Here is a 27,109-nt window from a genome sequence, read left to right as displayed (position 1 = left end):
GTCATACCCCAAAGGATCTTGAGTATCTTCATCAAGTTTCCTCTCAACCTTCTTTTCCCGAAGGAAATCAATCCCAACCCCTCAAATCTAACCTCGTGGCTATAGTTCTATATCCCTGGAATCATTCTTGTGAACACATTATGTATAGTGATATAAAAATTATACCGGCCATTTGATTAGGAAAATGTGAGATAGATGTGATGGTAAAAGTGTTGATCGTGGGTAGCCATTAATGATTCCTGAAATTCAGAAGTAATTTGTAAAATCAGAGTAGGCTGAATATATAATCTAGTGCGATATCTGTAGTACAAATATGAGTTCTTTATGTGCTGGTTTTACTTCAAGTCTACAGGACAAAACATTTATCATGGATTTCTATGTTCACTAATTTGTTTATGTAAGGGTTTAGAGAACAGCAACCTTAAATGGCCTTGATTTTCACAGTGGTAGGGGAGAGGCGGTTGGGAAGGGTGCAGCAGGACCTCAAGGTAACTAAATTGGTGCAGCTCCCACCCAAAGACTTCCAGACTGACAGCCAACCTGGGCAGTGGGTATCTGGTAGCAAGAGACCACAACCTTTGTTAACGGTTCCGTGCACTAAGTGGGGAGGGTGGAATCAGCGCTGTGAGAAGTATTGGGAGAGGTGGGAGGTTGGAGGAAGGATCAGACCATGATCAAGAGGGCCCAAGGCCGCCTTGGAGGAGTACTGAGCACTTGGAATGATCCTGATATATAACTTTTTTGTCTAGCCTTGCTGGCCCAGGATCAAGCTCCCGATAGATTTTCCTGACCAGAATGAAAACGTTCCACCATCCTGCCCCTCCCAACCTCGCTCCAGGCCTCTGGTTGAAAATACAGATTCACATATTTAATGGGAAGGTCCCCACTTCCTTCCTTCCTGTGGGTGTCCTGATCACCTGTTCAAAATAACAGTTTGATATTGGGGTATGAACTGTACTTCCTAGTTGCCCTTGAGAAGGCGGTAGTGAGCTGCAGTCCACGTGCTGTGGGTTGTACTCCACCACAGCACTCAAGAAGCTTGACACCATCCAGGACAAAGCAGGCTGCTGGATTGGCACCACATCCACTCTCGTCGTCATCGACGCTCAGTAGCAGCAGTGTGTACTATCTACAAGATGCACTGCAGAAATCTACCAAAGATCCTTAGACAGCACCTTCCAAACCTGCGACCACTTCCATCTAGAAGGACAAGGGCAATAGATACAGGTGGGAACACCACCACCTGCAAGTTCCCCTCCAAGCCATTCACCGTCCTAACTTGGAAATATATCACTGTGCCGTTGCAGTCACTGGGTCAAAATCCTGGAATTCCTTCTCTAACGGCATTGTGAGTTAACCCACAGCTTGTGGGCTGCAGCATTTCAAGAAGGGAGCTCACCGCCACCACCTTCTCAAGGCATCTATGGATGGGCAATAAATGCTGGCCAGCCAGCAATGCCATGTCCCACAATTTGTGCGGGTTAGGTTGATTGGCCAGGTTAAAAATTGCCCCTTAGAGTCCTGAGATGCGTAGGTTAGAGGGATTAGCGGGTAAATATGTGGGGGTAGGGCCTGGGTGGGATTGTGGTCGGTGCGGACTCGATGGGCCGAATGGCCTCCTTCAGCACTGTAGGATTTCTATTTCTATTTCTAATTGAATTTTTTAAAATGACAGGAAAGAAAGCAGGATTGATTTGGGGGGGGGGGCAGCGAGCGAGTAAATGACTCCTAACGTTTTAACTCCCCCCCCCCCCCCCCCCAAAAACTGGGGTCAATTGTTTTGTTATGAAGGAAAACTCTCAGAACTGATTTTGGTTTTGCTTAGGAGGAGATAATTAAGGATGGATGTGATTCAGCTATTTAAAAGAAATAGATTATATGAATATTTAAACAGCTTCGAGCAAATGAAGATGTTAGAAGAATTCATTTGCTCTATAGATTAATGAATATGCGGCAGAACCGTCTCCTTGAAGATAAAGTAATATTATGTTTGTTCACACCTTCAAACATAGTTTAATAAATACCTGCTTACGAATAGGATATAGACTATTAAGGATGGACATCAATGACCAGGTATTCTAGAGAAAACAATAGTTGTTGCTGTGCTGTGACAATGTGGTGGTTTGTAAAGCTGGGTTAATGTTTGGGAGTGTTGTACGATTATCGTGCGACCTTATCTTATACTTGAAACTGTTGGCCTTCCTCAGCAGATTGACCAGGTGGTCACTGTGCAGGAATAGGCTTGATTCTACAAATCTTTTAGTTTTCCATATTTTATAATCCTGTGTGAGGCAATGAAACCTTTTATTTTGATAATAGTATGAAGCAAAATGTATGTTATTACTGTTCAGTTCTTAGTCATAAGTTATCAGGTTTATCACATCTTACTACATTTATTTTGTTTTTAACATGTAGTTTGGAACAACAGAAAGCCTGTTTTAATAAAATACTATTTTTAAAAAAATCATACAATCTATACATTCAACTGCATCTTTCTGATCACAGTTTTCAAATACGTGGCTCGAATGAAACTGAGCCTTATGATAAAGGATGGTTTACAGGTGCTACAACTGAACTTGGGACCCTTATGGAGAGAGGGAAGGAGAAAAAAATGACTTGTCTCCCTTTTCTATTTCTGGAGATAATTGGACTTAGCTTGTCTTTTCTTAACCTTTTCACTAATGTCTGCATTTGCTAGACCATACACCATTACTCTCATCTATACAATGCACCAGTCTTTTCCACAACTTTTGTTATCTGTAGGGACTTTCCCCTCTGGGGCACTCTTGTTTGTCACCTTGACATTTGGATCTGGTATTTTCCAAAGCAGCAATTGTTTATTTATCTTTTCCCACTTTGTTATCCATGGCCTAAAACAACACCCTCTTTCATAAAACTGAAGTATATTTTCCCCAATCTCCTGTGTATAATTTCGAGACCACTAAAAATTGGCACGGTAGCACAGTGGTTAGCACTGCTACTTCACAGCGCCAGGGACCCGGGTTCGATTCCCGGCTTGGATCACTGTCTGTGTGAAGTTTGTACGTTCTCCCCATGTCTGCTTGAGTTTTCTCCGCGTGCTCTGGTTTCCTCCCACATTCTGAAAGACATGCTGGGTTAGATGCATTGACCCGAACAGGCGCTGGACTGTGGCGACTAGGGGAATTTCACAGTAACTTCATTGCAGTGTTAATGGAAGCCTTACTTGTGACTAATAAATAAGCTTTAAAAACATCAGTTTATGTTCTAGATATTTCTGGGGTGGTGGATTAGCAAAGAAATGATGTTACTTTTCAATTGGATGAATTCTCCACCTGGTTTTGGATTTTGAGATGCATGCATCAGGACTTCTGCATGCAGTGTACATTATAGCATAAACCAGCATCGACCCAAATTCTGCAAGTGAAACTAGATGGGATAGAGTTCGCTTCAAGTTGATTGTCATCCTGTTTCCTTTTACAATTGCTCCTACAGCTTGATGCTTGGATGAAACAGCTGAGAGCACAAACAAAGTTCAATATGGAGGGCACCTTCAGCTAAAGTGTAACTAACTAAAAAGATATTGGGTGGAATTTTCTGGCCAGGTTCGCCCCAAAACTGGAAAACCCCCCCTGAGGTCAACGGACCTTTTAATGGTTTCACCCCACCCGCCCGCCCGCTCCGATTCCGTGGCAGGAGGGATGAGAAAATTCCCCCAAATGAGTTCATTGAGATTATAGAAATGAAGAATGATGCAGCACACAAGGAGATCATGTGGCCCATTGTGTCTGTGTCAGCTCTTTGGTAGAGCTATTCAGTTAATCCCAATCCACTGCTCTTTCCCCATATCTGTCTTCGAATATTTATCCACTTCTATTTTGAAAGTTATCAAATCTGATTGCACCACACTCAGGCAATGCATTACAAATCACCAGAACTTGTTATCTTAAAAGTGTTTCCACATATCTGGATTTTCTAACAATCATCTTAAGTCTGTGTCCTCTGCGTGTTCTGTCACCGGAAACAGTTGAACCCATTTGTGATTTTGAACACCTCAATCAAATCTCATTTTAACCTTCTCTGTTTCGAGGAGAATAGCCCCAGCTTTTCTGTCATTAAAGTTGCTCGTCCCTAATGTAGTAAATCTTTCCTGCACCCTCTCCAAAGTCTTAATATCTTTCCTAACATATGATATGCTCAGAATTCGACACAATGCTTTATAAAAGTTTAGCATAACTTCCTTTACTGACAAGACCAAATGCAGGTTGATTAACATCCTGACCAAATGTTCTGCGCTGTCAGTGCCTCAGCACGCCTCCCATGCCCAATTCCACTCTGACTTTTCTGTCTTTAACATCCTGCATTCTTCCAAACAAGCTCAAAATACACGTCTGGAACTTTATCTCATATCTGCGGGCATTCTGCAGCCATCTGGTCTGAACATTTAGCTACTTGAAACCTTAGCTCATTTGAACATATTCCTTTGCTATGTAATCCCCAACTGTATGAATTCTTCTTAAAGTATGCAGTTAGTTCAGTAAAAACTTGTGACTATTCCAGTGGCATGTAATTATTTTTAAATCAACAAATTTCTGTTACTGAAGCTACTAAAGCTGGGCTTTCCATTTACTAAAATGATTGAAAATATTGCTTTTTATCAGTTAAGTGACTTAATATAAACAAAATTCTAAAATAGTTTATGGCCAGCCATGAAATAACATCAGATTTATGCTCTGTTCCTCAGCTTGTTCCTCTTCCTCCAGAGATACTTTTTTGAAAGCATCCTGTATGCAGACTTCAGAATGATTAATACAAGCCTTTACAATCCTGAAGATAAGATGGTTTTATTTGCTGCCATGGAATTTGTGAAAATGTTTGGTTAGGTGATTGGGCAGTACTTCAAATTGAAATCTTAATTTGAAATGTAAAAAGATATTTTATTTTAAATTGGGGTCTTTGGGTCCATGAAGTAATCAGATTTTTCTCCATCTGTATTTGTGAATATGATATTTTCTTTAATTTTCATAGTTTATAAATTGATTGTGATATAAGTTATACAATATGCCGTGTTTAACCAGATCTAGGGGGATAAAGTGACATGTGAAGAATGTTTTTACGTGGCAAGTGGTCGCAGTCTAAAACGTACTGCCTGAGAGGGTGATGGAATTCAGCTCTGGCTTTCAAAAGAAATTGGATAAGCATCAGAAGGGAAAAGAAATTGCAGCGCTCTGGAGAAAGGGTCATGGAGTGGAACTAGTTGCATTGGTCTTGCAGAGAGCTGGCAGGACCAAGTGGGCTGAATGGCCTCTGCCTGTACTGTAACCGTTTGGTGTTGCCAAATTGTACTAATGGCATTGTTTTCCTTTGGATAGCTGACACTAGGAGCCCTAAGGAGCATCACAATATTTTCAGTGAACTGGCCCACAAAAATGTCTTTAAAACACTACTAGAAATGCTAATACTTACAGTTTGTACAGTAAAATTTTGTCCTCTGCCAGAAGTTCTAGGCTCAGCAATTTAATACTTTATTAAGAAATAAAAAATTTAGCCTCTGTCGTATCTTATAAATATACATACATCAATCAAAGTAAATGAAATGATGTATGTCTACATATTTGAAAACATACAAGCCTAATGATTGGATCTTGAATACCCTAAGCTTGTTCTCCACTTTCTTTCATTCAAGCTGCCCTCTGGCAGTGAGGGTAAAGTAAATTTTATATCTTTATTCTGACCCTCCTATTTGCGAAGTTTCTTTATCTGCAGCTGTCACTCATACTGACCACTGCTGAGGCCACGTTACAGATTTTGACGTGAAACCTTAAGGACTCTGGGCTCCTCCTCTTATTGAAACTGGATCTTTATTTGCTCAATTATGTAGTGCTCAAGAATGGGATGATGCATCAATTGCTTTCCACCTTCTCGGACTAACTTCACCTTTTATGTTCCCACATTCTTGGATTCGCAGAAGATGGAAGTCATATGTTTTCCTTCCTGCAGCCACTTCAGGCCTTTTCTGAACACTTTATCATTCAGCACATACTCTGTAGGCCAACCTGCTATCCCTGAGAACTTGGCAGCTCTGAAGTGTCATCTTTAATTATTTATCCCTTTTGGCACCATGTCTGTTTCTAATTCTCTTTCTGCGTTCCCATGTTAGGCCTTGATCTTCTCACATTAGGTGCATCTGCTTTGCCAAGTGAACAGAGAAACTTGCTTATATTTTGCCATTCTTATCTTTTCACTTGAAATGAGAAAGCTATTTGTTCTAAATGTTTCTCTTTGCAATCAAAGTTATACATTCCACTTAATTTATAACTTGCATTCCTCCTGTTAGTTATAATAGGTTCCTATACTGTTAAAATTATGTTACAATCTGATTTATTATTCATGCTTCAGTTTGTGTTGTCGTTAGCCATAAATCATCAATCGTCTTTGCATCTAATCTTCTCTTTCCTAGTTGGCTTACTCAAAGGCATGTCTTTCATCAGATTTTGATTATCCTTCAAGGCAGTTTCTTGGAAGTGGGGAGGGGAGTGATTAGAAAGGGGCAGGTGAGAGATTGGATGGAGGATTTAATGACTGGCAAAAATTTTCAGATCTGCTGGGGATCTGAATGTAGCGCTTTGATTTCTCTCGGTGCCACATTTAGGTATTTTTAAATGCACTTTCATGTTGGTGGTCTTCAGTGATCTTTTAAAAGACTGAAAATACTTCAAATGCTTAGTATGTCAATCAGCATCTGTGAAGAGTGAAACAGTTGATGAACTTTCATTCTAACCGGAGATGTAACAGGTTTTACGCAAGATTGGAAGCAGGGAAATAGAAGGGTTGACTGAACAAAAAGGCAGGCCACTGATAGGATGGAAGTCAGAAGAGATTAAATTACAAAATGCTTCACCAACTCTTGGATGCCAATTGCTCCTCGGATCTTTCTTCCCCTTCGCTTTTCTCTGATCCCACTCATCCCTTCCAAACTTACCCTTAGTTGTGTTTTCACTATCTTTTCCAATCTTTCCCTCTGATCCTAAGCAATCAACTTACTCAAAGTGGGTGCGTAAGGGAATGAAACTAAGCATTAGTTTCATTCCCTTACGCACCCACTTCAGAGAATTGTGAGTTCAGCACAAGATTCCTCCACTTTCTTCAGTTCTTCACCCTGTTTTTTGGCTAAGAGTCTCCCTTTCACAAAGCAGACCGTTTCTATTGACTTCAGAATTCTCATTATACCTGAATCCTTCTCTTTGGCCTCTTATGTTCTCTGAATCCGTAGTTGGTATCTCATTGGGTGTCTCAATGTATCTGCTCTCTGGCTCACTCTAATCTATCTCGGTCTGAACTTGCAGCACTCTGTTCTGTTGGATTCAGTGCTAACATTGCCATTAAACTGCTGTGAAGGGTGACACTGTTTGGCAAACTGGCCTCTATTATGTGGAGACTGAGGCCAACTCCCTGACACCTCCTCCTAACTTTACCATTGAAAGTCCAACGATCCTTTCCCAGACTGTCCCTGACCTCATCTCCAGAGATCCACAGTTTTGAACCTTATAGTTGCTCCGCCCCAAACCCGACAGAGCTCGCTTCTACATCCTTCCCAAGATCCTGTAAGGTTTTGATAAAATTAAATTCTTAGCGGTTTTATATTGGTTTGAAGCAGCATTTTGTAGATTTTATCTTCACCTTTTTAAATAGTTTAATTTGAATTTCTGCTAGTGAAACAATTAACTGTTGAGAGAGCCTGGGAACAGGAAAGCAGTTGCTTGTGAGAAACTGATTAACTAAATAACCTGAGGAGTACCTAAAAAGTCTGGGTCCAGGCAGTTGGATCTGTCTTAAATACACCATGTGCAATTCGAAGCCTCTTTGTCAGCTTCAGAGAAATAATTAAAAGGTTTGAACTTAGCCGCTTAACTTAGTCTAACACCTTATTTTAAAGATGAATCATTGTATTTTAATTAGATTTTAGTTCACTAACTATTATGATCTACAGTCATATCTGTAGGAAAGAACACCTCTTTCATAAAGACATCTTGTTAGGGATTACTACTAAAAATTTGTTATTAATTTTCTTAGTATCCATTGGAGTAGGTTAGTTTGTTTTTGTGAATTGTTTACAACATTTTGTTATATTGATACGAGGATATACCATTGCTTGTTTAGCCGCAATCTGTATATAAGAAGAACAAAGAACAAAGAACAGTACAGCACAGGAAACAGGCCCTTCGGCCCTCCAAGCCGAAGAAGATGTATCATTTGTTCACAACAGAATGTAAGCTCTGGGGCCTAAAGGAAAAAAAGAGATGGATCTTTTGTTTCAGCATACATGCCTCTAGTTACAGAGATGAAGTGACACTAGGTGAACGTCACCTTTAGCCAATGAAAGGTGTTAATTTGGACTCTTTCGGAATAAGGAATGAAGACAAACAGTATTGAGGGTACAAGTTGAAAACTCTGAACTTTCCTCAGCATTGTAATTGTGTAATTCTTCTGTGACACAATTCACATTTCTTCAGAGACGGAAGAAGAAATACATTGCATTTTAACATTCAAAGAATCATAGGGCCTTGAGGGATAAGAAACCCTCATGCTGCCTTTACTTTTTTTTGTTAAATATATAACATTTTGCTTAATAAATTCTATTTGATTTATAAATACTGGTTGTTCATGCCTTTTTAGGTCAGGCACAACTGAGGACCCCATTGTGAAAATTAGAAATCTAGATATTTTAATTAAAAAGGTTTTATATCTCAAAATCCCCAAAATATGTAATCCTCAAACAGGACTGCCTTGGTAGACCTATCGCTTCAGGCTGTTCTTGGTCAACAGAACTGATTTTTTTCCTATCTTGATTTTTTTTTTCCTCCCCTTGCCTAATGTCTTCCCATCCACACCCGCCACATTTTCAATGCGTTCCGCCACTTGAATATCTTCCTGTGTCCTGGCCCCAAATGTCTCCTTTTTGCAATGGGCATCCAATCTCTACATCTCCAGTCCTTCGGCAGGACAGCCTGTACGGTCTCTACTTCACCTTTTGAATGCTGACCCAAACACTTCCCATCTCCCAGCACCCTTCTTGACCTGGCTGAATCTGTTCTTGCTTTGAACAACAACTTCTTTGAATCCGTTCACTCCCTCCAAATAAAAGGCATCGCTAACTCACATAGATCCTACCAATTTTTGCCTCTTTGTCTTTTTTATGGGATATGTGGGACATTTTTTGTTCCTGTCAGGTTTCCTCCCTCCCCTATTTTCTCAGTACATGCATGGCAATATTGGTGCTGTTTCCTGCTTTCAGCTCAAACTGGAAAACTGCAGCAAGCAACTACCGGGATCTGCTCAGAGATATGACTGGATATACCAGCTCATTTGTCTTGCCCATAATATTTATGTGACCTAAAAGCTATGTGTACTACATATCATAATCATGAAATATTTCCAAATAACAATAGAGAAAATACATCATTGCTAAGAAAGATTGCACGTTCAAAATAGTTTTGCTGAAGCATCACTGAACTCTGCAACCTGCATCACTTCAATTCAAATGAATCTACATCATGAATCTAACCTTAACTTGACTGCATAATACATTTTGATTATGCTATATATGACGGCACATTATAGTAATTGTTTTGAATTTCATTTGTGGTACTGCTGCTTAACTGACTCAAGACTTAACGGATGATTGTGCAATAAATAGTCTGATATTATACTCATCATGCATCCTTCATATCTGCACTTTGCTCAAAAGTTTTAACCTTTTTAAGTGGAGCATGTACAAATTGTTCTTTAGTCAGTTGCGAATCGTGCTATCTTCACTTGCAACGAGAACTTGTATTTTATAATTTAAGGGATGAAATGGCATTCCACAATTGCACATTTGCTAATCTCCATGTATCAAATGTCATTGTTAAATTAGGTGATGTTTTCAACCATTAATGTCTAAATATCTGGTATTGATCACTTTGGAAAAGTAATGTGATGAGGAATGTTCATTTGTTTATTCTGTAGATGACAAGAAATGTATGGTGGCCAATGTGGAAAAGCAGATGGAAGAAGCCCGGGAACTGGTAAGAACTGTATTTGATATTCTGAAGTGTTGTAGGTTTTATGTATGTTAGTTCCATGTGAAGGATTGTTACTTGAATTTGGATTCAGAATGTAAAAAATGTCAGAATTTTATTAAAATGGACATGGTAAATTATAAATAGCTGCAATCAGAGAGTTTTAATTGCTTCCAAAGTTGGCAGTTTGTTTTTAGCACAAAACCCAGATTGTTCTGTTTTGGTTGAATGTCAGTGAGCTGAATTTTGTCAAGCCATCTTTGTTGCTAAAAACAAGAATCACATGGTTATTTGGTCTGTTTCATTCCCTTGTGAACTGCCCAATCAACCTGTCCTTGTACTGACAATTTGTTGGGAAATTTAGGAAATTGAAGTACATAAACATCAGTAGAGATAAAAGCAAATAATTTTAAAGCTTTGTCTTTCTTTTAGCTACAGAACAAGATGGTTGTTAGTTGATAGACTTTTGCATAAATGAAGCTAACGGGAATCACATATGTGCAACATTCCTTTCAAAATGCAGAGGTTAAACCATTTGGGGGCTAAATCAATATTAGAACAGTAATCTGGTTCTGGCAGTGTTTAGTTTTTGGTATGTGTGATGATGTGATTATATAAGTGAAAAGATTGTTATTTGGCAAAGATTTAACACTCAGATTTATTAATATCAATTTCCAAGTTGTCACATTTTTCTATTCATGTTTACATAGTCCTCATATTTTGAAGATGTTCTTTGAGCAAATGAATTGAATTAAGAACATAAGAACTAAGAGCAGGAGTAGGCCATCTGGCCCCTCGAGCCTGCCCCGCCATTCAATAAGGTCATGGCTGATCTTTTTGTGGACTCACCTCCACTTACCCCCGCTCACCATAAACCCTTAATTCCTTGACTGTTCAAAAATGTATCTATCTTTACCTTAAAAACATTCAATGAGGTAGCCTCAACTGCTTCAGTGGACAGGGAATTCCAGAGATTCACAACCCTTTGGGTGAAAAAGTTCCTCAACTCAGTCCTAAACCTGTTCTCCCTTATTTTGTGGCCGAGCCCCCTAGTTCTAGTTTCACCTGCCAGTGGAAACAACTTCCCTGCTTCTATCTTATCTATTCCCGTCATAATTTTATATAGAACATAGAACAGTACAGCACAGAACAGGCCCTTCGGCCCACGATGTTGTGCCAAGCTTTATCTGAAACCAAGATCAAGCTATCCCACTCCCTATCATCCTGGTGTGCTCCATGTGCCTATCCAATAACCGCTTAAATGTTCCTAAAGTGTCTGACTCCACTATCACTGCAGGCAGTCCATTCCACACCCCAACCACTCTCTGCGTAAAGAACCTACCTCTGATATCCTTCCTATATCTCCCACCATGAACCCTATAGTTATGCCCCCTTGTAATAGCTCCATCCACCCGAGGAAATAGTCTTTGAACATTCACTCTATCTATCCCCTTCATCATTTTATAAACCTCTATTAAGTCTCCCCTCAGCCTCCTCCGCTCCAGAAAGAACAGCCCTAGCTCCCTCAACCTTTCCTCATAAGACCTACCCTCCAAACCAGGCAGCATCCTGGTAAATCTCCTCTGCACTCTTTCCAGTGCTTCCACATCCTTCTTATAGTGAGGTGACCAGAACTGCACACAATATTCCAAATGTGGTCTCACCAAGGTCCTGTACAGTTGCAGCATAACCCCACGGCTCTTAAACTCCAACCCCCTGTTAATAAAAGCTAACACACTATAGGCCTTCTTCACAGCTCTATCCACTTGAGTGGCAACCTTTAGAGATCTGTGGATATGGACCCCAAGATCTCTCTGTTCCTCCACAGTCTTCAGAACCCTACCTTTGACCCTGTAATCCACATTTAAATTAGTCCTACCAAAATGAATCACCTCACATTTATCAGGGTTAAACTCCATTTGCCATTTTTCAGCCCAGCTTTGCATCCTATCTATGTCTCTTTGCAGCCTACAACAGCCCTCCACCTCATCCACTACTCCACCAATCTTGGTGTCATCAGCAAATTTACTGATCCACCCTTCAGCCCCCTCCTCTAAGTCATTAATAAAAATCACAAAGAGCAGAGGACCAAGCACTGATCCCTGTGGCACTCCGCTAGCAGCCTGCCTCCAGTCCGAAAATTTTCCATCCACCACCACCCTCTGTCTTCGATCAGACAGCCAGTTACCTATCCAATCGGCCAACTTTCCCTCTATCCCACACCTCCTCACTTTCATCATACGCCGACCATGGGGGACCTTATCAAACGCCTTACTAAAATCCATGTATATGACATCAACTGCCCTACCTTCATCAACACACTTAGTTACCTCCTCAAAAAATTCAGTCAAATTTGTGAGGCACGACTTGCCCTTCACAAATCCGTGCTGACTATCCCGGATTAATCCGCATCTTTCTAAATGGTCATAAATCCCATCCCTAAGGACCTTTTCCATCAATTTACCAACCACCAAAGTAAGACTAACCGGTCTATAATTACCAGGGTCATTTCTATTCCCTTTCTTAAACGGAGGAACAACATTCGCCACTCTCCAGTCCTCTGGCACCATTCCTGTGGACAGTGAGGACCCAAAGATCAAAGCCAAAGGCTCTGCAATCTCATCCCTTGCCTCCCAAAGAATCCTAGGATATATTTCATCAGGCCCAGGGGACTTATCGACCTTCAGTTTATTCAAAACTGCCAGTACATCCTCCCTCCGAACATCTATTTCCTCCAGCCTATTAGCCTGTAACCCCTTCTCTTCCCCTTCTATATTTCGATAAGTTCTCCCCTTATTCTTCTGAATTCCAATGAGTATAGCCCCAGTCTACTCATCCAATAAGTTGAATTAAGTGATATAAATAATGGAGTTGGAATTCAGTGCTTTGAAAAATATTAGAATTAACAGAAGAAAGCACTTTTAATTCAAAACAACTCCATTCAGTGGAGTTCCTTACAGTAATTAGAGAGCAACTGTGACTTTTCTTCTCTGACGATATTGCAAAGTTGATCATTCTTCACTTTGTACAGATCAAGGTGACTGGTTACTAATTATTGTTGCAGCTGAAAATAAAACTGCTACCTCAAGAATTTTTGTTTAAGTGGTCTCACAACAGATTCATATTTTTCTTCTTTAATTTTGAATGCAGCTTGAACAAATGGACCTTGAGGTACGGGAGATACCACTCCAGAGCCGTGGCCTGTTCAGTACACGAATGAAGAGCTATAAACAGGAATTGGAAAAGCTTGATAAAGACTTTGTAAGTTTATTTATTTTGTTTGGGGAAAAGATTGCACAAATGTCATAAAAGTTTCCTTTAAGAAACAGGTAAAACCTTTTGCTATTTTGTATAATGCCTCAATTTCACCTTGAAGCACATACAAATATTGCCAAATTGTGAGAAGCCGTTTGGTAGTGCAGAACTTGAATATTACTGAAAAAAGAGACATGTCGAAGCTTTCCATCTTGTACTCATCAGGACACTTCACAAGAAAACCGAATATAAGGGGGAAGCAACAATTTATACTGTATGAGAAGGAAGTGCTGGTTAGTGGAGGCGTTACCCTGGAGAATACACTAGGTGACTGACAGTTAACTGCTTAGCATTGTTTGAAATTTAAACCTGATAGTTTGACCCTGATTGGTCAAGGCATTTCCCTGAGGAATGAATCAGCGAATAGCTGTCACTTACTTTGTTTAGCTGAAACAGGCACAATGTGTAAAGATTCTTTTTGACTGCAAAGACCAAGGCCCTTGTGTATTAATATATGTAGCTTCCATTACACACAAATGGGCCACACTGCAAGCCTGACTGACAATCTTAAATTGGTTATTGCCGTAATTTTTAGCACGCTGAGGATTATTTAGCAAATGTTGTCCAATTGCAGAATTACATCTAATGTTGTGTTTTGAGTCTTGCACTCATGGCTGGTTGGGTGAGGTCTGTACTTTGCCCATTGCAAACAACAGCTAAAACATGCCCTTTGGTGTGATCCACCAATCTTTGGGATGCACAGCCTACATACCTAGCATTACACTGGCACTGAAATTCATATACCATACTAATCATTTGTGTGATGGGCAGAATGTCTTTTTGGCTTGACGACCGCATTCTGTTAGTGGCAACTCGTGTTGCTACTGCAGGGTCGCAGTGTGAAACAGTTAGCCATTGCTCAAATATGTGATACACCTTGCCCTTCCAAGGGTAGTCTAAGCACGTTTCAGGATCAAAAGTGATGGCCTTTGGCCTGTCCATGAGTTTACGTGGCATGTAGCATAAAATAATCTGCTTGGGTTAGTCATTATCCAGCAGGTTGCTTTTGATGTACCCTATTTCAGCATCTTGCACGGAGAGCAAATGGCTCGTGTCCTATTTGCAATGTTGCTGATAATACCTATTTTATAGCATGTGGAATTGTAAGAATCCCAAAGCTTAAATTGATCACTGAGAGTAGGCTTGCAGTAGACTGTGATAGTGAACACCCTGGCAGAGAAATCTGTTGAGATTCAAAAGAATGAAGGGAAATGAGAATTTTTTAAATGCAGGGAGTTATGATCTGCACTTGACCGACAAGTTGGTGGATACGGATTCAATAATAACTTTAAAATGGCAATTGGATAAATACTTGAAAGAGAAAATAATTGCAGGACTATGGGGAAAGATCCGGAGACTGGGACTAATTGGAGAGCCTGAACAAATCACTGACAAGGGCACAATGGGCTACATAGCCTCCATCTGTGTTGCAAGATTGTGTGATGCTACCTTAATCCCAATGTGGGAAGGGGGGAAAAAGCAACTCCTGATTTCTATCTAGTGATTTCTGCTATAAAATGTACTTGTATGAAAGTTGGGTGTGAGCAAAATTGGGTTTGGCAGCCACGTCCTTGCCATTCCTCGCCATCTGGATTTATACATGAGAGATTATCATTTGGGTGAGATACTGACAGTTCTGTGGAATTCTACCTCTGCAGAAGAGAGGATAAAAGAAAATGGGAAATAGGCGGACAATCAGAATTTGAGCAAAAGCACAGTACAACACGCACCGTGGCACAGTGGTTAGCACTGCTGCCTCGCAGCGCCAGGGACCCGAGTTCAATTCTCAGCTTGAGTCACTGTCTTTGCGAAGTCTGCACCTTCTCCGTGTCTGCGTGGGTTTCCTCCAGTTTCCTCCCACAGTCCAGAAGACGTGCTGGCTAGGTGCATTGGCCATGCTAAATTCTCCCTCCGTGCACCCGAACAGGCGTCGGAGTGTGGCGACTAGGGGATTTTCACAATAACTTCATTTCAATGTTAATGTAAGCCTACTTGTGATGCTAATGAATAAACTTTAAACTATGAAGCTATCATACATGGGAAGATATTTCAGTATAGCTCAGAAAGTAAGTTTTAGCACACAATGGCAAAGGGGGTGAAAATGTTATAAAACCAAAAACACAGTATCCAATTGCTGTGTTAGATTAGCGGGATTAATGGAATGAAAATAGTCTTTTATTAGCTCCACATGACTTAATCTCCAGAATTAATTGACTAAATATGACACAAGTGGATGCCCAACATTCTTTGTTAATTATATATTAATTCTGTTTAATTGTATGACTGAGTGTGGCATCAAGGAGCCCTAGCAAAACTGAAGTCAATGGAAATGTGTGGGGTCTTTCCACTGGTTGGAATCATGCCTATCACAAAAGAGGGTTGTTATAGTGGTTGGCGGTCAATCATCTCAGTTCCAAGTGTTTCTCAGGTCAATGTCCACAGCCCAGTCAACTTTAGCAATGACCTTTCCTCCATCATAAGGTCAGAAATATTTGATTTGATTTATTATTGTCACAGAAATTGGGATACAGTGAAAAATATTGTTTCCTGTGCGCTTGTACGGGCAAAATAGGCGATTCATAAAGTACATAGGGGAGAAGGGAAGGATAGAGTACAGAATGTAGTGTTGCAGTTCTAGCTAGGGTGAAGAGAAAGATCAGCTTAATATATGGTAGGACCATTCAAAAGCCTGATGATAGCAGGGAAGAAGCTGTTTTTGAATCTGTTGGTACAAATTTTGTATCTTATCCCGATGGAAGAAGGTGGAAGAGAGTATGTCTGTGGTGCATGGGGTCCTTGATTATGCCGGCTGCTTTTCAGAGGCAGTGGGAAGTGTAAATGGAGTCAATGGATGGGAGGCTGAGATGGACTGGGCTACGTTCACAACCCTTTGTAGTTTCTTGTGGTCTTGATCAGAGCAGGAGCCATACCAAGCTGCAATACAAAGCTTTCTATAGTGCATCTATCAAAATTGGTAAAAGTTGTCGTGGACATCCTGAATTTCCTTAACCTTTTGAAAAAGTAGAGAGAGGCATTGGTGAGCTTTCTTAACTATAGTGTCAGCGTTGAGGGTCCAGGACAGATTGGTGATCTGAACATCCAGAAACTTGAAGCTATCGACCATCTCCACTTCAGCACTGTTGATATAGACACGGGCATGTGCTCCACTATGTTTCCCGAAGTCGATTACTAACTCCATCGTTTTACTAACATTGAGGGAGAGATTATTGTCGTCGCACCATCTCACCAAATTCTCGATCTCTTTCCTGTACTCCGTCTTGTCTTTGCTTGAGATCCAACTCACTACACTGGTGTCATCAGCAAACTTGAAAATGGAGTTGGAGTAGGATTTGATCATGCAGTCACAAGTGTGTAAAGGGTTGGGCACACAGCCTTGTGGGGCACCAGTGTTGAGGATAATCATGGAGGAAGTGTTGTTGCCTATCCTTACTGATTGCGTCTATGGGTTAGGAAATCGAGGACCCAGTCGCAGAAGGAGGAGCAGAGTCCTAGGCCTCAAAAGTTTGGAGATGGGTTTTGTTGGGATAATGGTGTTGAATGCTGAGCTGTAGTCAATAAATAGGAATCTGTCATAAGTGTCCTTGTAATCCAGGTGTTCCAGGGTTGAGTGCAAGGCTGGGGAAATGGCATCTGCTATGGACATGTTGCAGCAAACTGTAGTGGAGCCAGCAATCTGGGAGGTCAAAGTTGACCCTTGCCATGACTAACCTTTCGAAGCACTTCATAATTATGGATGTCAGAGCCACTGGGCAGTAGTCATGAAGGCACATGATTTGGCTTTTCATTGGCACTGGGATGATGGTCGTCTTCTTCAAGCTGGTAAGAACCTCAGATTGGAGTAAGGAGAGGTTGAAGATGTCTGTGAATACCCCCACCAGCTGGTCTGCACATGTTTGAAATGCTTGGCCAGGGATCCCATTCAGACTAGTCGCTTTCCGTGGGTTAACTTGGAAGAAGGCCGATCTGACATCTGCGATGGTGACCCCGGATACCACTATGATCGAGGTTGTCAGGGCAGATAACGTCCTCTCATTGACCCCCTGTTCAAAATGAGCAAAGAATGTTTTGAGTTCTTTGGGGACGGATGCATTGTTGCTGGCGATTCTACTTGTTTTCACCATGTATCCTGTTATATCGTGTGGACCTTGCCACAATTGATGAGCGTTCGTGTGGCTAGCCTGGGACTTGGTTCAGTATTGTCTCTTGGTTCTCTGATGGTTCTCTGTAGATCGTATCTGGATTTCCTGTATAGGTTAGAGTCACCCGACTTAACGTCTCAGTCTTGGACTTCAGCAAGCAGTGGATGTTCCTGGTCATCCATGGTCTCCGGTTGGGAAACACTCTGATTAGATTCTTTCGCACAAAGCTTTCTATATAGTTACTAATGAAGTCCGTTACTGTAGTGGCATACTCATTTAGGTTGGTCACTGAGTTCTTGAATATTGACCAGTCCACTGACTCGAAGCAGTGCTGTAGGTGATCATCTGTTGCCTCGGACCAACATTGCATGACTTTCTTTATCGGATTGTCCTGATTCAGTTTCTGTTCGTAAGCCGGGAGGAGCACAACCTTGTGGTCTGATTTGCCATAGTGTGAGTTGGCGATAGAGCAGGTAGGCATGTTTGATGTTTCTATATCAGTGGTCAGGAATGTTTGGGTCTCTGGTGGAACAGGAGATGTGTTGATGGTATCTTGGTAGGACATTCTTGAGATTGACCTGGTTAAAGTCAATGGCCGCAATGAGCAAGGCCTCGGGATGTTTCGTCTCAAGACTATTCGTGGTGGTATATATTTCATCAAGCGCAGTCTTCACATCCGCATGAGGGGATGTAAACTACTGTCTGGATAGCAGAGGCGAACTCCCATGGCAGGTAGTAGGGGCGGCATTTCAGCGTCACGTACTCTAAGTCAGGCGAGCAAAAACTCACCAGTGTTGCTCCGCCTGAGCATCAACAGATGTTGATTAGAAGGAAGACCCCATCTCCCCTCGGCTATCTGAGCCCACCGTGCAGTCCAACCGCTGAATTGAGAAACCCTCCAATTGTAAGGCACAGTCAGATGAAGCAGGAGTGAGCCACGTCTCTGTGAAACAGAGCACACAGCAGTCTCTCTGTTCAGTGACGCCAGTGTATGTTTCTGAATTTTTTAAAAATCATGGTCTCTGCAGCTGTAAGCAGGCCTTTTTGGTTTCAGTACTGCCGGGCCGTCTGCTAGAAGTCCTTTTATTGCTACTCCAGTGGTTTAAATGGGGTTTTGTTTATATTTACTATGAGCCTCAGGTACTTTCTGGGATTGTTTTATGACCCTGCATTTTTAGGGGGAAGACTGGTTTGCAGTTCATGTGTTCTGGACAGTTTTTCTTTTCCTTCCTAGTGAATTTAAGGTTTCATTTTCTTTTTGGCTACTGGCTTTAGTTTAGTTTAGAAGAAGGTGGACATCAGACTGAAGGCAATGTTTCTCTTTCTCTCTCCCTGGTATTGGAAATTCTGCTGGTTAGCTGAAAGCAAGGCTTCTTGCATTCCTGGAATATCTCTCTCTCTCTGTGTTAAACCTGTGGAAAGTGTTTTGTTTATGGGATGTTTTGTTTGATTGGAACATTTTAGATATATTTGTTGAGGGTTATACATTATCATGGTTGTTTTGCTTGTAATTGATAAAAGTTATTGCTAATTTTCATTCTATACATGTTAACTGTATTCTTAAATAAACTTTGTTTGATAAAAGCGTCCTAGTGGGTCATTTGAATCATACCTAAAGTGAAACATATCATGCTTACCCGAGCCAAACTCAAAGTGCAAAACTTATGATCCAGGTGGTCTTCATAAAACACTTTGGAGTTTCTGACCTGAATTATAACAGTTCCCTTTCAAAAGTGAGTCTGCCTTTAAATTCATCCAGCATGTTTTCAAGAGATTGAACGTTTGCCAGGAGTAAACTGGGGAGGGGTGGCCATGGGACGTTATTTCGAACTCCCCTGCAGGCCTGCATGTTTCCCACGCTTCCTGGATGAGTGGCTGCTTTTGATCAGGCCTTGGAGTTGAAGAGTAGTCTGTGGTATCAAGGATATATGTGTGTCTGGTGGGGTTCTGCACTTTGGCACAAATTCATGAGTTGTGAAGTGTCTCATTCTCCGTTTCGTCGGGCTTCAATATCCGGAGTTCACGTGACCGGAAAGGGAGTCAAATTGGTGATGGTTGGAAACTGGTGTGTTGCCATGATCGCGGTTCCTGCGTTGCAGTCAGGTCCACACGGTCAGGTGTTCCAGGTCGCTGTTGAGCTGTAGTTCCAGGTTGGGTGAAGTCCAGACCATGCTCTGGCGTGAATGTGTTGAATGCCGGTAAATGGATGGGCCTCTGATGTTGTGGTCGCGAATGAGCTGAAGGCTGGATCCATGTGTTTGGGCCACTGCCAGCTCGGGGTCTGCCTTCAGAGGTCAGAGGATCTCTAGACCCTCCATTTGCATTGAGTAATTTTTAAACAGTGAGAATTGAGTTTTAGGAGTGTGGGGGAGATTATAAGAGGTGGAAGTAAAGGGCAGGCTTGGGGCCTGCAAGAAGTCACAAAGCTCTGGGACAGATGGGTTGGAGGCCGGTGAAATGAAGATCTTGGTTCCGCTGCTGTGCCAGCCATGGGCTCACATGGTCAGCCATTCCACATCACTTCCAGGTCGGGAGTCTGGAGGATCGCCCAGTCTGTAAGTGTATTAAAAAGTGAATTCGAATAGGGATGTTTGCTGATGATTTCTTAATGTTCAGCACCATTTGTGGTGACTCAGATACTGAAGCAGTCTGTGTCCAAATGCAGCAAGACCTGGACGTCATTCAGGCTTGGGCTGATAAGTGGCAAGTAACATTCATGCGAGGCAATGACCATCTCCAACAAGAGAGAATCCACCCATCTTCCTTGCCATTCAGTGGCATTACCATTGCTGAATCCCCCACTATTGACATCCTAGGAATTACCATTGACCAGAAACTGAACTGGACCAGTCATATAAATACTGTGGCTACAAGAGCAGGTCAGAGGCTGAGAATTCTATGGACCGTAATTCACCTGTCTATCCACTATCTCCAAGGCACAAGTCAGAAGTGTGATGGAATACTTCCCACTTGCCTGGATGAGTGCAACTCCAACAACACTCAAGCTCAACATTACCAAGGACACAGCACCCTGCTTGATTGGCATCGCATCCACCATCTTCAACATTCAATCCCTCCACCATTGATACACTGGCAGCATTGTGTACCATTGAAAAGATATGCAGCAGCAATTCACCAATTTCGACAATACTTTCTAAACCTGAGATCTCTACCACCTAGAAGGACAAGAACAGCAGGGGCATGGAAACACCGCCATCTGTAGGTTCCCCTCCAAGTCACACAGCATCTTGACTTGGAACTATATCACCGTTCTTTTACTGTCGCTCGACCAAATTCCCAGAACTTCTTTCCTAACAGCACCGTGGGTGTAATTACACAGTATGGGCTGCAGCAGTTCATGAAAACAGCTCCCCACCGCCTTCTCGAGGACAATTAGGAGTGGGCAATAAAAGCCTATATAACAATGCCCACATCCCATGAACAAATAAATAAAAAACCTTCTTTAAAAAATGCAGACAGATGTAACTGGGGATTCACTTGTGCTCCTTTATATAGGAACAGACTGAAGCTGTGGTTGTTGGGTTAGGAAGTGCTTGTTTGTAATGTGAATCTTTGTAAATAAAAGTGTATAAAGATTAGCTCCAGTTCTGTTCTTTATTGCCTGACTTTCTTGAATGTAATATATGGCAGAGGATGGCTGCCTAAGGATGAAGGTTGGAAACTTTAAAACAAAATGTAGATATAAACCTAAAATTCTAGTGACCATTATTGAAAGTGGCTGAATGCAAGTGTAACTCAAGGAGGTACGATTATTTTCCGATTTGTTTAGTATCTGGACCAAATGAATGGTGAAAGAATGAAGTGGGTAAGTGGGTTAGGAACCTACAAAATACAAAAACGAGGATTCTCCTTGGCATGTTACTTCCTGTAAGAAGTAAAGTCAGAAGTAAATTATTTTGAGATTGATGCCTGTCAGCCGGGTAATGACAAAGATTTGGACCTTCTATTAGATTTACTGGATGAAATCTACAATAAAGATGGCCTGCTCAATCCCTGAGAAACATGGGCATTCCATGCAAGTATATGTCGTAGACTTTAACGGATTGTATAGAAGGTTGACGAAATTCAATTTGGAATCTTGGGATTGATAGCAGCATTTAAGTTACTTGATTGTACTAAGGTGTTTCATACGAACAGACAACTGGTTCTGACTGGTCTAAAAGCAAAATTTTTTTTTTTAATACTTTTCCAATTCAATCAAATCAAATCCAATTCAGAGTCTCAACAAGTTGAGACATTTCAGATCCAGGCTGACAAGACAGGACGGGAGACCAAAACCACCCTGACCTGGGCCTGATCTACATGAGTCAAGCTGATTGGAGAAGGGGGAGGATCCTCCTCCAAGACTTGAGCTCATTTGCATCTTAGCCAAAAGGCCGAGATGCCGCTTTTAAAAATTGCTTCATATGAAACATATGAAGCCTCAGCGTAACCTAATGACCTCAACCAAGTGCAGGCGATCCATACTACACTTGATCTTAGCCAAAAGGCCGAGAAGGTCTAAAAGCAAAATTTTTTTTTTTATATACTTTTCCAATTCAATCAAATCAAATCCAATTCAGAGTCTCAACAAGTTGAGACATTTCAGATCCAGGCTGACAAGACAGGGCGAGCGACCAAATCACCCTGTCCTGGGCCTGATCTACATGAGCCAAGTTGATTGGAGGAGCAAAGCAACACCTCCTCCAAGACTTGAGCTCATTTGCATCTTAGCCAAAAGGCCGAGATGCAGCTTTTAAAAATTGCTTCATATGAAACATATGAAGCTTCAATGTAACCCAATGACCTCAACCAAGTGGAGCATCCAATCCATACTACACTTGATCTTAGCCAAAAGGCCGAGAAGGTCTAAAAGCAAAATACTGCAGATGCAGGAGATCTGAAATAAAGATGAAATGAGCTGGAAAAACTCAGCAGATCTGGGTTAGTTGCACAGACATTTCAGTGCTGCTGTTTCTGACTTTCATGCAGCTGCATGGTCCCCATTTTAGCTGCTCGAAGTATCATGCTTAAAATATTAGCTAATAAATGTTTGGAAGAATTGGAGCTGGTCGTAGATGTCTGGCGGCTCGATTTACAGAGGTAAATAACTTCATTGGGGAGTAAATTTGACAGGGGTGTGAAATGAACATTTAACTCAAGCTTGTTCCTACTCACTGAGTTCTGATAAAATTGGGTCCTCCGTTCCACTTGGCTTGAAGTTTATAGATTGTTCAGATTGCATCAACAAAAGCTGCAATTGGTATTATTAAGAACTGGAGGAAAATGAGATTTAAAAAAGTAAACAAGGGTTGCGAAGAAGAATTATATTGGACTCGAAACATTACCTTTGCTTCTCTTTCCATTGATGCTGCCTGACCTGTTGGGTTTTTCCAGCATTTTGTTTTTATTTGGTTCTCAAAGAAAGATATTCTGTGGATCAGATGTCTGCTGCCTTCAAAAAATACCTCGGGAAGCAGTCATTTCCTCAACCTTCATGGCGTAAATGAGGTATTTAATGGTAGTAAAGAAAATACGCCAATTTCCAGATTTCAAAATAGTCCAGATTTGGAATGCAGTAACTAACTGAAAGGAAGAATTAAAAACAGGCAAAATGAGGATGAAAGGATCTAGCTAGTGCAACAGACATTAGAATAATAATAATGGGTGAATGAATCCTAGGAATGCCTGAAGAACAGTAATTGGGTGCCTCGTATCTCTTCAAGTGTCATTATGCAGTGAACTGCCCAAACAACATTGAAATAGCGTATGATGAAGAGAATTCTGAGGAAGCGGACGAAGGTAATGAATGCTCACTAATTATATGGTCACAAGGAGTAATAGTCCTTTGCATGTATTAGCCGTGGTCTCCTTTAACTTTGCAGGGCTAGATGATGCTTGTAATTTAACCAAAGTGCTATCTTGATTCACTAAATAAAGAGGATTGATGCAAGATTAAAGAATATAAAAGAACTTGCTTCAGATTTGTTAATGACCAAGCATTGAAGTTAGTAAGCAGTATTGCTATTTGAAGTAGGTAGAGAAAGTCATTTTATCAGGGCCCTGGAGAAGAGGGTGCACAAGATGCAAAACACTGGGAATTAGGGGGACCAGGCTTGTTATCGTAAATGGAGTTCACATGTCAAGATTGAGCAGCTTGAGCTTCATATCTGAAAGACCAGCTTAAAAAAACACATTGAAAATGTTAGGTTAGTTTCACAGACATTTCAGTGTTGCTGTTTCTGACTTTCATGCAGCTGCATGGTCCCCATTTTAGCTGCTCGAAGTATCATGCCTGAAATATTAGCTAATAAATATTTGGAAGAATTGGAGCTGGTCGTAGATGTCTGGCGGGTCGAATTACAAAGGTAAATAACTTCATTGGAGAGTAAATTTGACAGGGGTGTGAAATGAACATTTAACTCAAGCTTGTTCCTACTCACTGAGTTCGGATAAAATTGGGTCCTCCGTTCCACTTGGCTTGAAGTTTATAGATTGTTCAGATTGCATAAACAAAAGCTGCAATTGGTATTATTAAGAACTGGAGGAAAATGAGATTTTAAAAAGTAAAAGCAGGGAGTTGATTAGAAGCAGATAGCTGGAGAAATGATGAGATGCGAATTCGTCTGTCAGTGAAAAACAAGTATTTTACATATGTGACGAGCGAGAATAATGGAGTTATTACAAGTGGTAACTTCTAAGTGGAGAGATGAGGAAATTGACACACACCTGCCAAAGCCGACTCCACTGGGGAATAAAATCAAAGGGAAAGAAATGGTATAAATGCAATACGCTAAGAAGAAAAGAGGAAATTGGCAGCTAACATCAGAATTGCAGTGAGTTGCAAGTATTGTCTCCCAAGAAAAGCAGCCATTTTCCACCTTCGCTGAATCAGAAGACTATTTCCCAGACGTGGCCACCTTCATCTGGTTGTGGAATTATTTGCTGGATTTAGCTCAGAGTTACATAATATTGGATGTTATTTGAGAAAAGGGGTATCTCAGAATTCAGGTAAACGTAGGTAGTTTGAGGATCAAGGATAGTTTCATGTAAAATTGTGTGCGTATAGTTGTCAGTGTCGTAGAGTATTACAATCCCTCGTGTGTTTTTATATTCCTCTTTAATTGTTCATGCAACAACTGAACTATTTCCTCACTATGTTGTACATCATTCCTCACAAAATACCAAAACAATACATCCACCACTATGAACCACTAAGTGACCCTTCTGGGCTTTGGGACACCCTCACATTTAACATCAGCATGGTTTGTAGCAGTATGTTAAAAACTTGTCATGTCTGAAGTGGATTCCACTTGCACACAAACAGCCTGTTTCTTTTTAATTTAAACTTAATACAAACATTAGCTGGATAAAGTTTTTATAATTTGCAGTCCAGATTTTCTTCAAATAACTTGAAAAGTAGCCTAAAAAGATGGAAAGAAACTGCAGCATCTGTTGAGCTGACTGTCACTGACTCTTCCTGGGCAATTATGAGCACTGCTGTCTCAGACAGATCAGAAATAAAAGAACAGGAGGGAGTCTACACTGGTAACAAGGCTGGAACAGGCCCGGGAGAGTTGTCATTCAACCTTGCAAGCTCGACCTGGTTATCATCTGTGTCCATGGTGCAAGCTGTTCCAAGGAACTCGAACTTTGCTACTGAGTTAGCTTGAGAGAGATGTGTGAGTTTGTGTCATTGTGTCCAATGAGGGAGCAGCAAGTAATGGGACAATTTCCTTTCCTCCCCGCTGCTTGCTTCAGATTTGTTAATGACCAAACATTGAGGTTAGTTGCACAGTATTGCTATTTGAAGTAGGTAGAGATAGTCATTTTATCAGGACCCTGGAAGGAGGGTGCACAAGATGCAAAACACTGGGAATTAGGGGGACCAGTCTTGTTATCGTAAATGGAGTTCACATGTCAAGACTGAGCAGCTTGAGCTTCATATCTGAAAGACCTCCTCCCTCCCTTCTATTAGTCTCCAAGAACGGAGACGGTATTTCCTTTCTCTTCAGAAATGGGTAGTTGAAATATATAAATCAAAACCTGAAAGGTTTTCTTGCAGTCTGGGTTGAAAGTATTGAATCTGTCCCCAAATATGTATTTACTATCACCGTGTACATATGTACACGATCTGCAGAACATGTTATTTAACCCACAATCGATAAAACCAAAAATAGATTTTTTGATCAATCATCAAAATGAGTGTATCGTCTGCACAGTGTTTATAAATACTTCATGGGATATTTTCCTGTCAAATTAACAATATTGCATGGTGTGCTAAAATAAAATTTGTACTCCCTGGTTTGTTTAATATTGGTGTGGCGATGCCGGCGTTGGACTGGGGTGAACACAGTAAGAAGTCTCACAACACCAGGTTAAAGTCCAACAGGTTTATTTGGTAGCAAATACCATAAGCTTTCGGAGCGCTGCCCCTTCGTCAGATGGAGTGGAAATGTGCTCTCAAACAGTGCAAACAGACAAAATCAAGTTGCAGAATACTGATTAGAATGCGAATCTACAGCCAGCCAGGTCTTAAAGGTACAGACAATGTGGGTGGAGGGAACATTAAACACAGGTTAAAGAGATGTGTATTGTCTCCAGACAGAACAGCTAGTGACGTTCTGCAAGCCCAGGAGGCAAGCTGTGGGGGTTACTGATAGTGTGACATAAATCCAACATCCCGGTTTAGGCCGTCCTCATGTGTGCGGAACTTGGCTATCAGTTTCTGCTCAGCGACTCTGCGCTGTCGTGTGTCGTGAAGGCCGCCTTGGAGAATGCTTACCTGAAGATCCAAGGCTGAATGCCCGTGACTGCTGAAGTGCTCCCCCACAGGAAGAGAACAGTCTTGCCTGGTGATTGTCGAGCGGTGTTCATTCATCCGTTGTTGTAGTGTCTGCATGGTTTTCCCAATGTACCATGCCTCGGGACATCCTTTCCTGCAGCGTATCAGGTAGACAATGTTGGCCGAGTTGCAAGAGTAGGTACCGTGTACCTGGTAGATGGTGTTCTCACGTGAGATGATGGCATCCGTGTCGATGATCCGGCACGTCTTGCAGAGGTTGCTGTGGCAGGGTTGTGTGGTGTCGTGGTCACTGTTCTCCTGAAGGCTGGGTAGTTTGCTGCAGACAATGGTCTGTTTGAGGTTGCGTGGTTGTTTGAAGGCAAGATGTGGGGATGGCCTTGGCGAGATGTTCGTCTTCATCAATGACATGTTGAAGGCTCCGGAGGAGATGCCGTAGCTTCTCCGCTCCGGGGAAGTACTGGACGACGAAGGGTACTCTGTCCACCGTGTCCCGTGTTTGTCTTCTGAGGAGGTCGGTGCGGTTTTTCGCTGTGGCACGTCGGAACTGTTGATCGATGAGTCGAGCGCCATATCCTGTTCTTATGAGGGCATCTTTCAGCGTCTGGAGGTGTCTGTTGCGATCCTCCTCATCCGAGCAGATCCTGTGTATTCGGAGGGCTTGTCCATAGGGGATGGCTTCTTTAACGTGTTTAGGGTGGAAGCTGGAGAAGTGGAGCATCATGAGGTTATCCGTGGGCTTGCGGTACAATGAGGTGCTGAGGTGACCGTCCTTAATGGAGATGCGTGTG

At 41.6% G+C, this 27,109-nt stretch overlaps 1 protein-coding gene and 1 pseudogene across 4 annotated transcripts in view; one reads left to right on the top strand and one right to left on the bottom strand.

The window, feature by feature from the left end:
• vti1a (vesicle transport through interaction with t-SNAREs 1A) overlaps window positions 1–27,109 on the top strand; it is a 343,061-nt gene that overhangs the window by 2,052 nt on the left and 313,900 nt on the right. For all 4 annotated transcript variants that reach the window (XM_078223312.1, XM_078223314.1, XM_078223311.1 and 1 more), the window contains exons 2-3: window positions 9,988–10,046; window positions 13,191–13,301. In XM_078223312.1, the coding sequence (XP_078079438.1) occupies window positions 9,988–10,046; window positions 13,191–13,301 (170 nt within the window). The remainder of the gene's footprint in view (window positions 1–9,987; window positions 10,047–13,190; window positions 13,302–27,109) is intronic.
• Window positions 22,184–22,386, bottom strand: LOC144501018 (U2 spliceosomal RNA; annotated as a pseudogene).

Source organism: Mustelus asterias, chromosome 11 (genome assembly GCF_964213995.1).
Source record: "Mustelus asterias chromosome 11, sMusAst1.hap1.1, whole genome shotgun sequence".
NCBI lineage: Eukaryota > Metazoa > Chordata > Chondrichthyes > Carcharhiniformes > Triakidae > Mustelus > Mustelus asterias.
The sequence above is the reverse complement of the archived record's forward strand: the minus strand, read 5'-3'. Positions and strand labels throughout refer to the sequence as shown.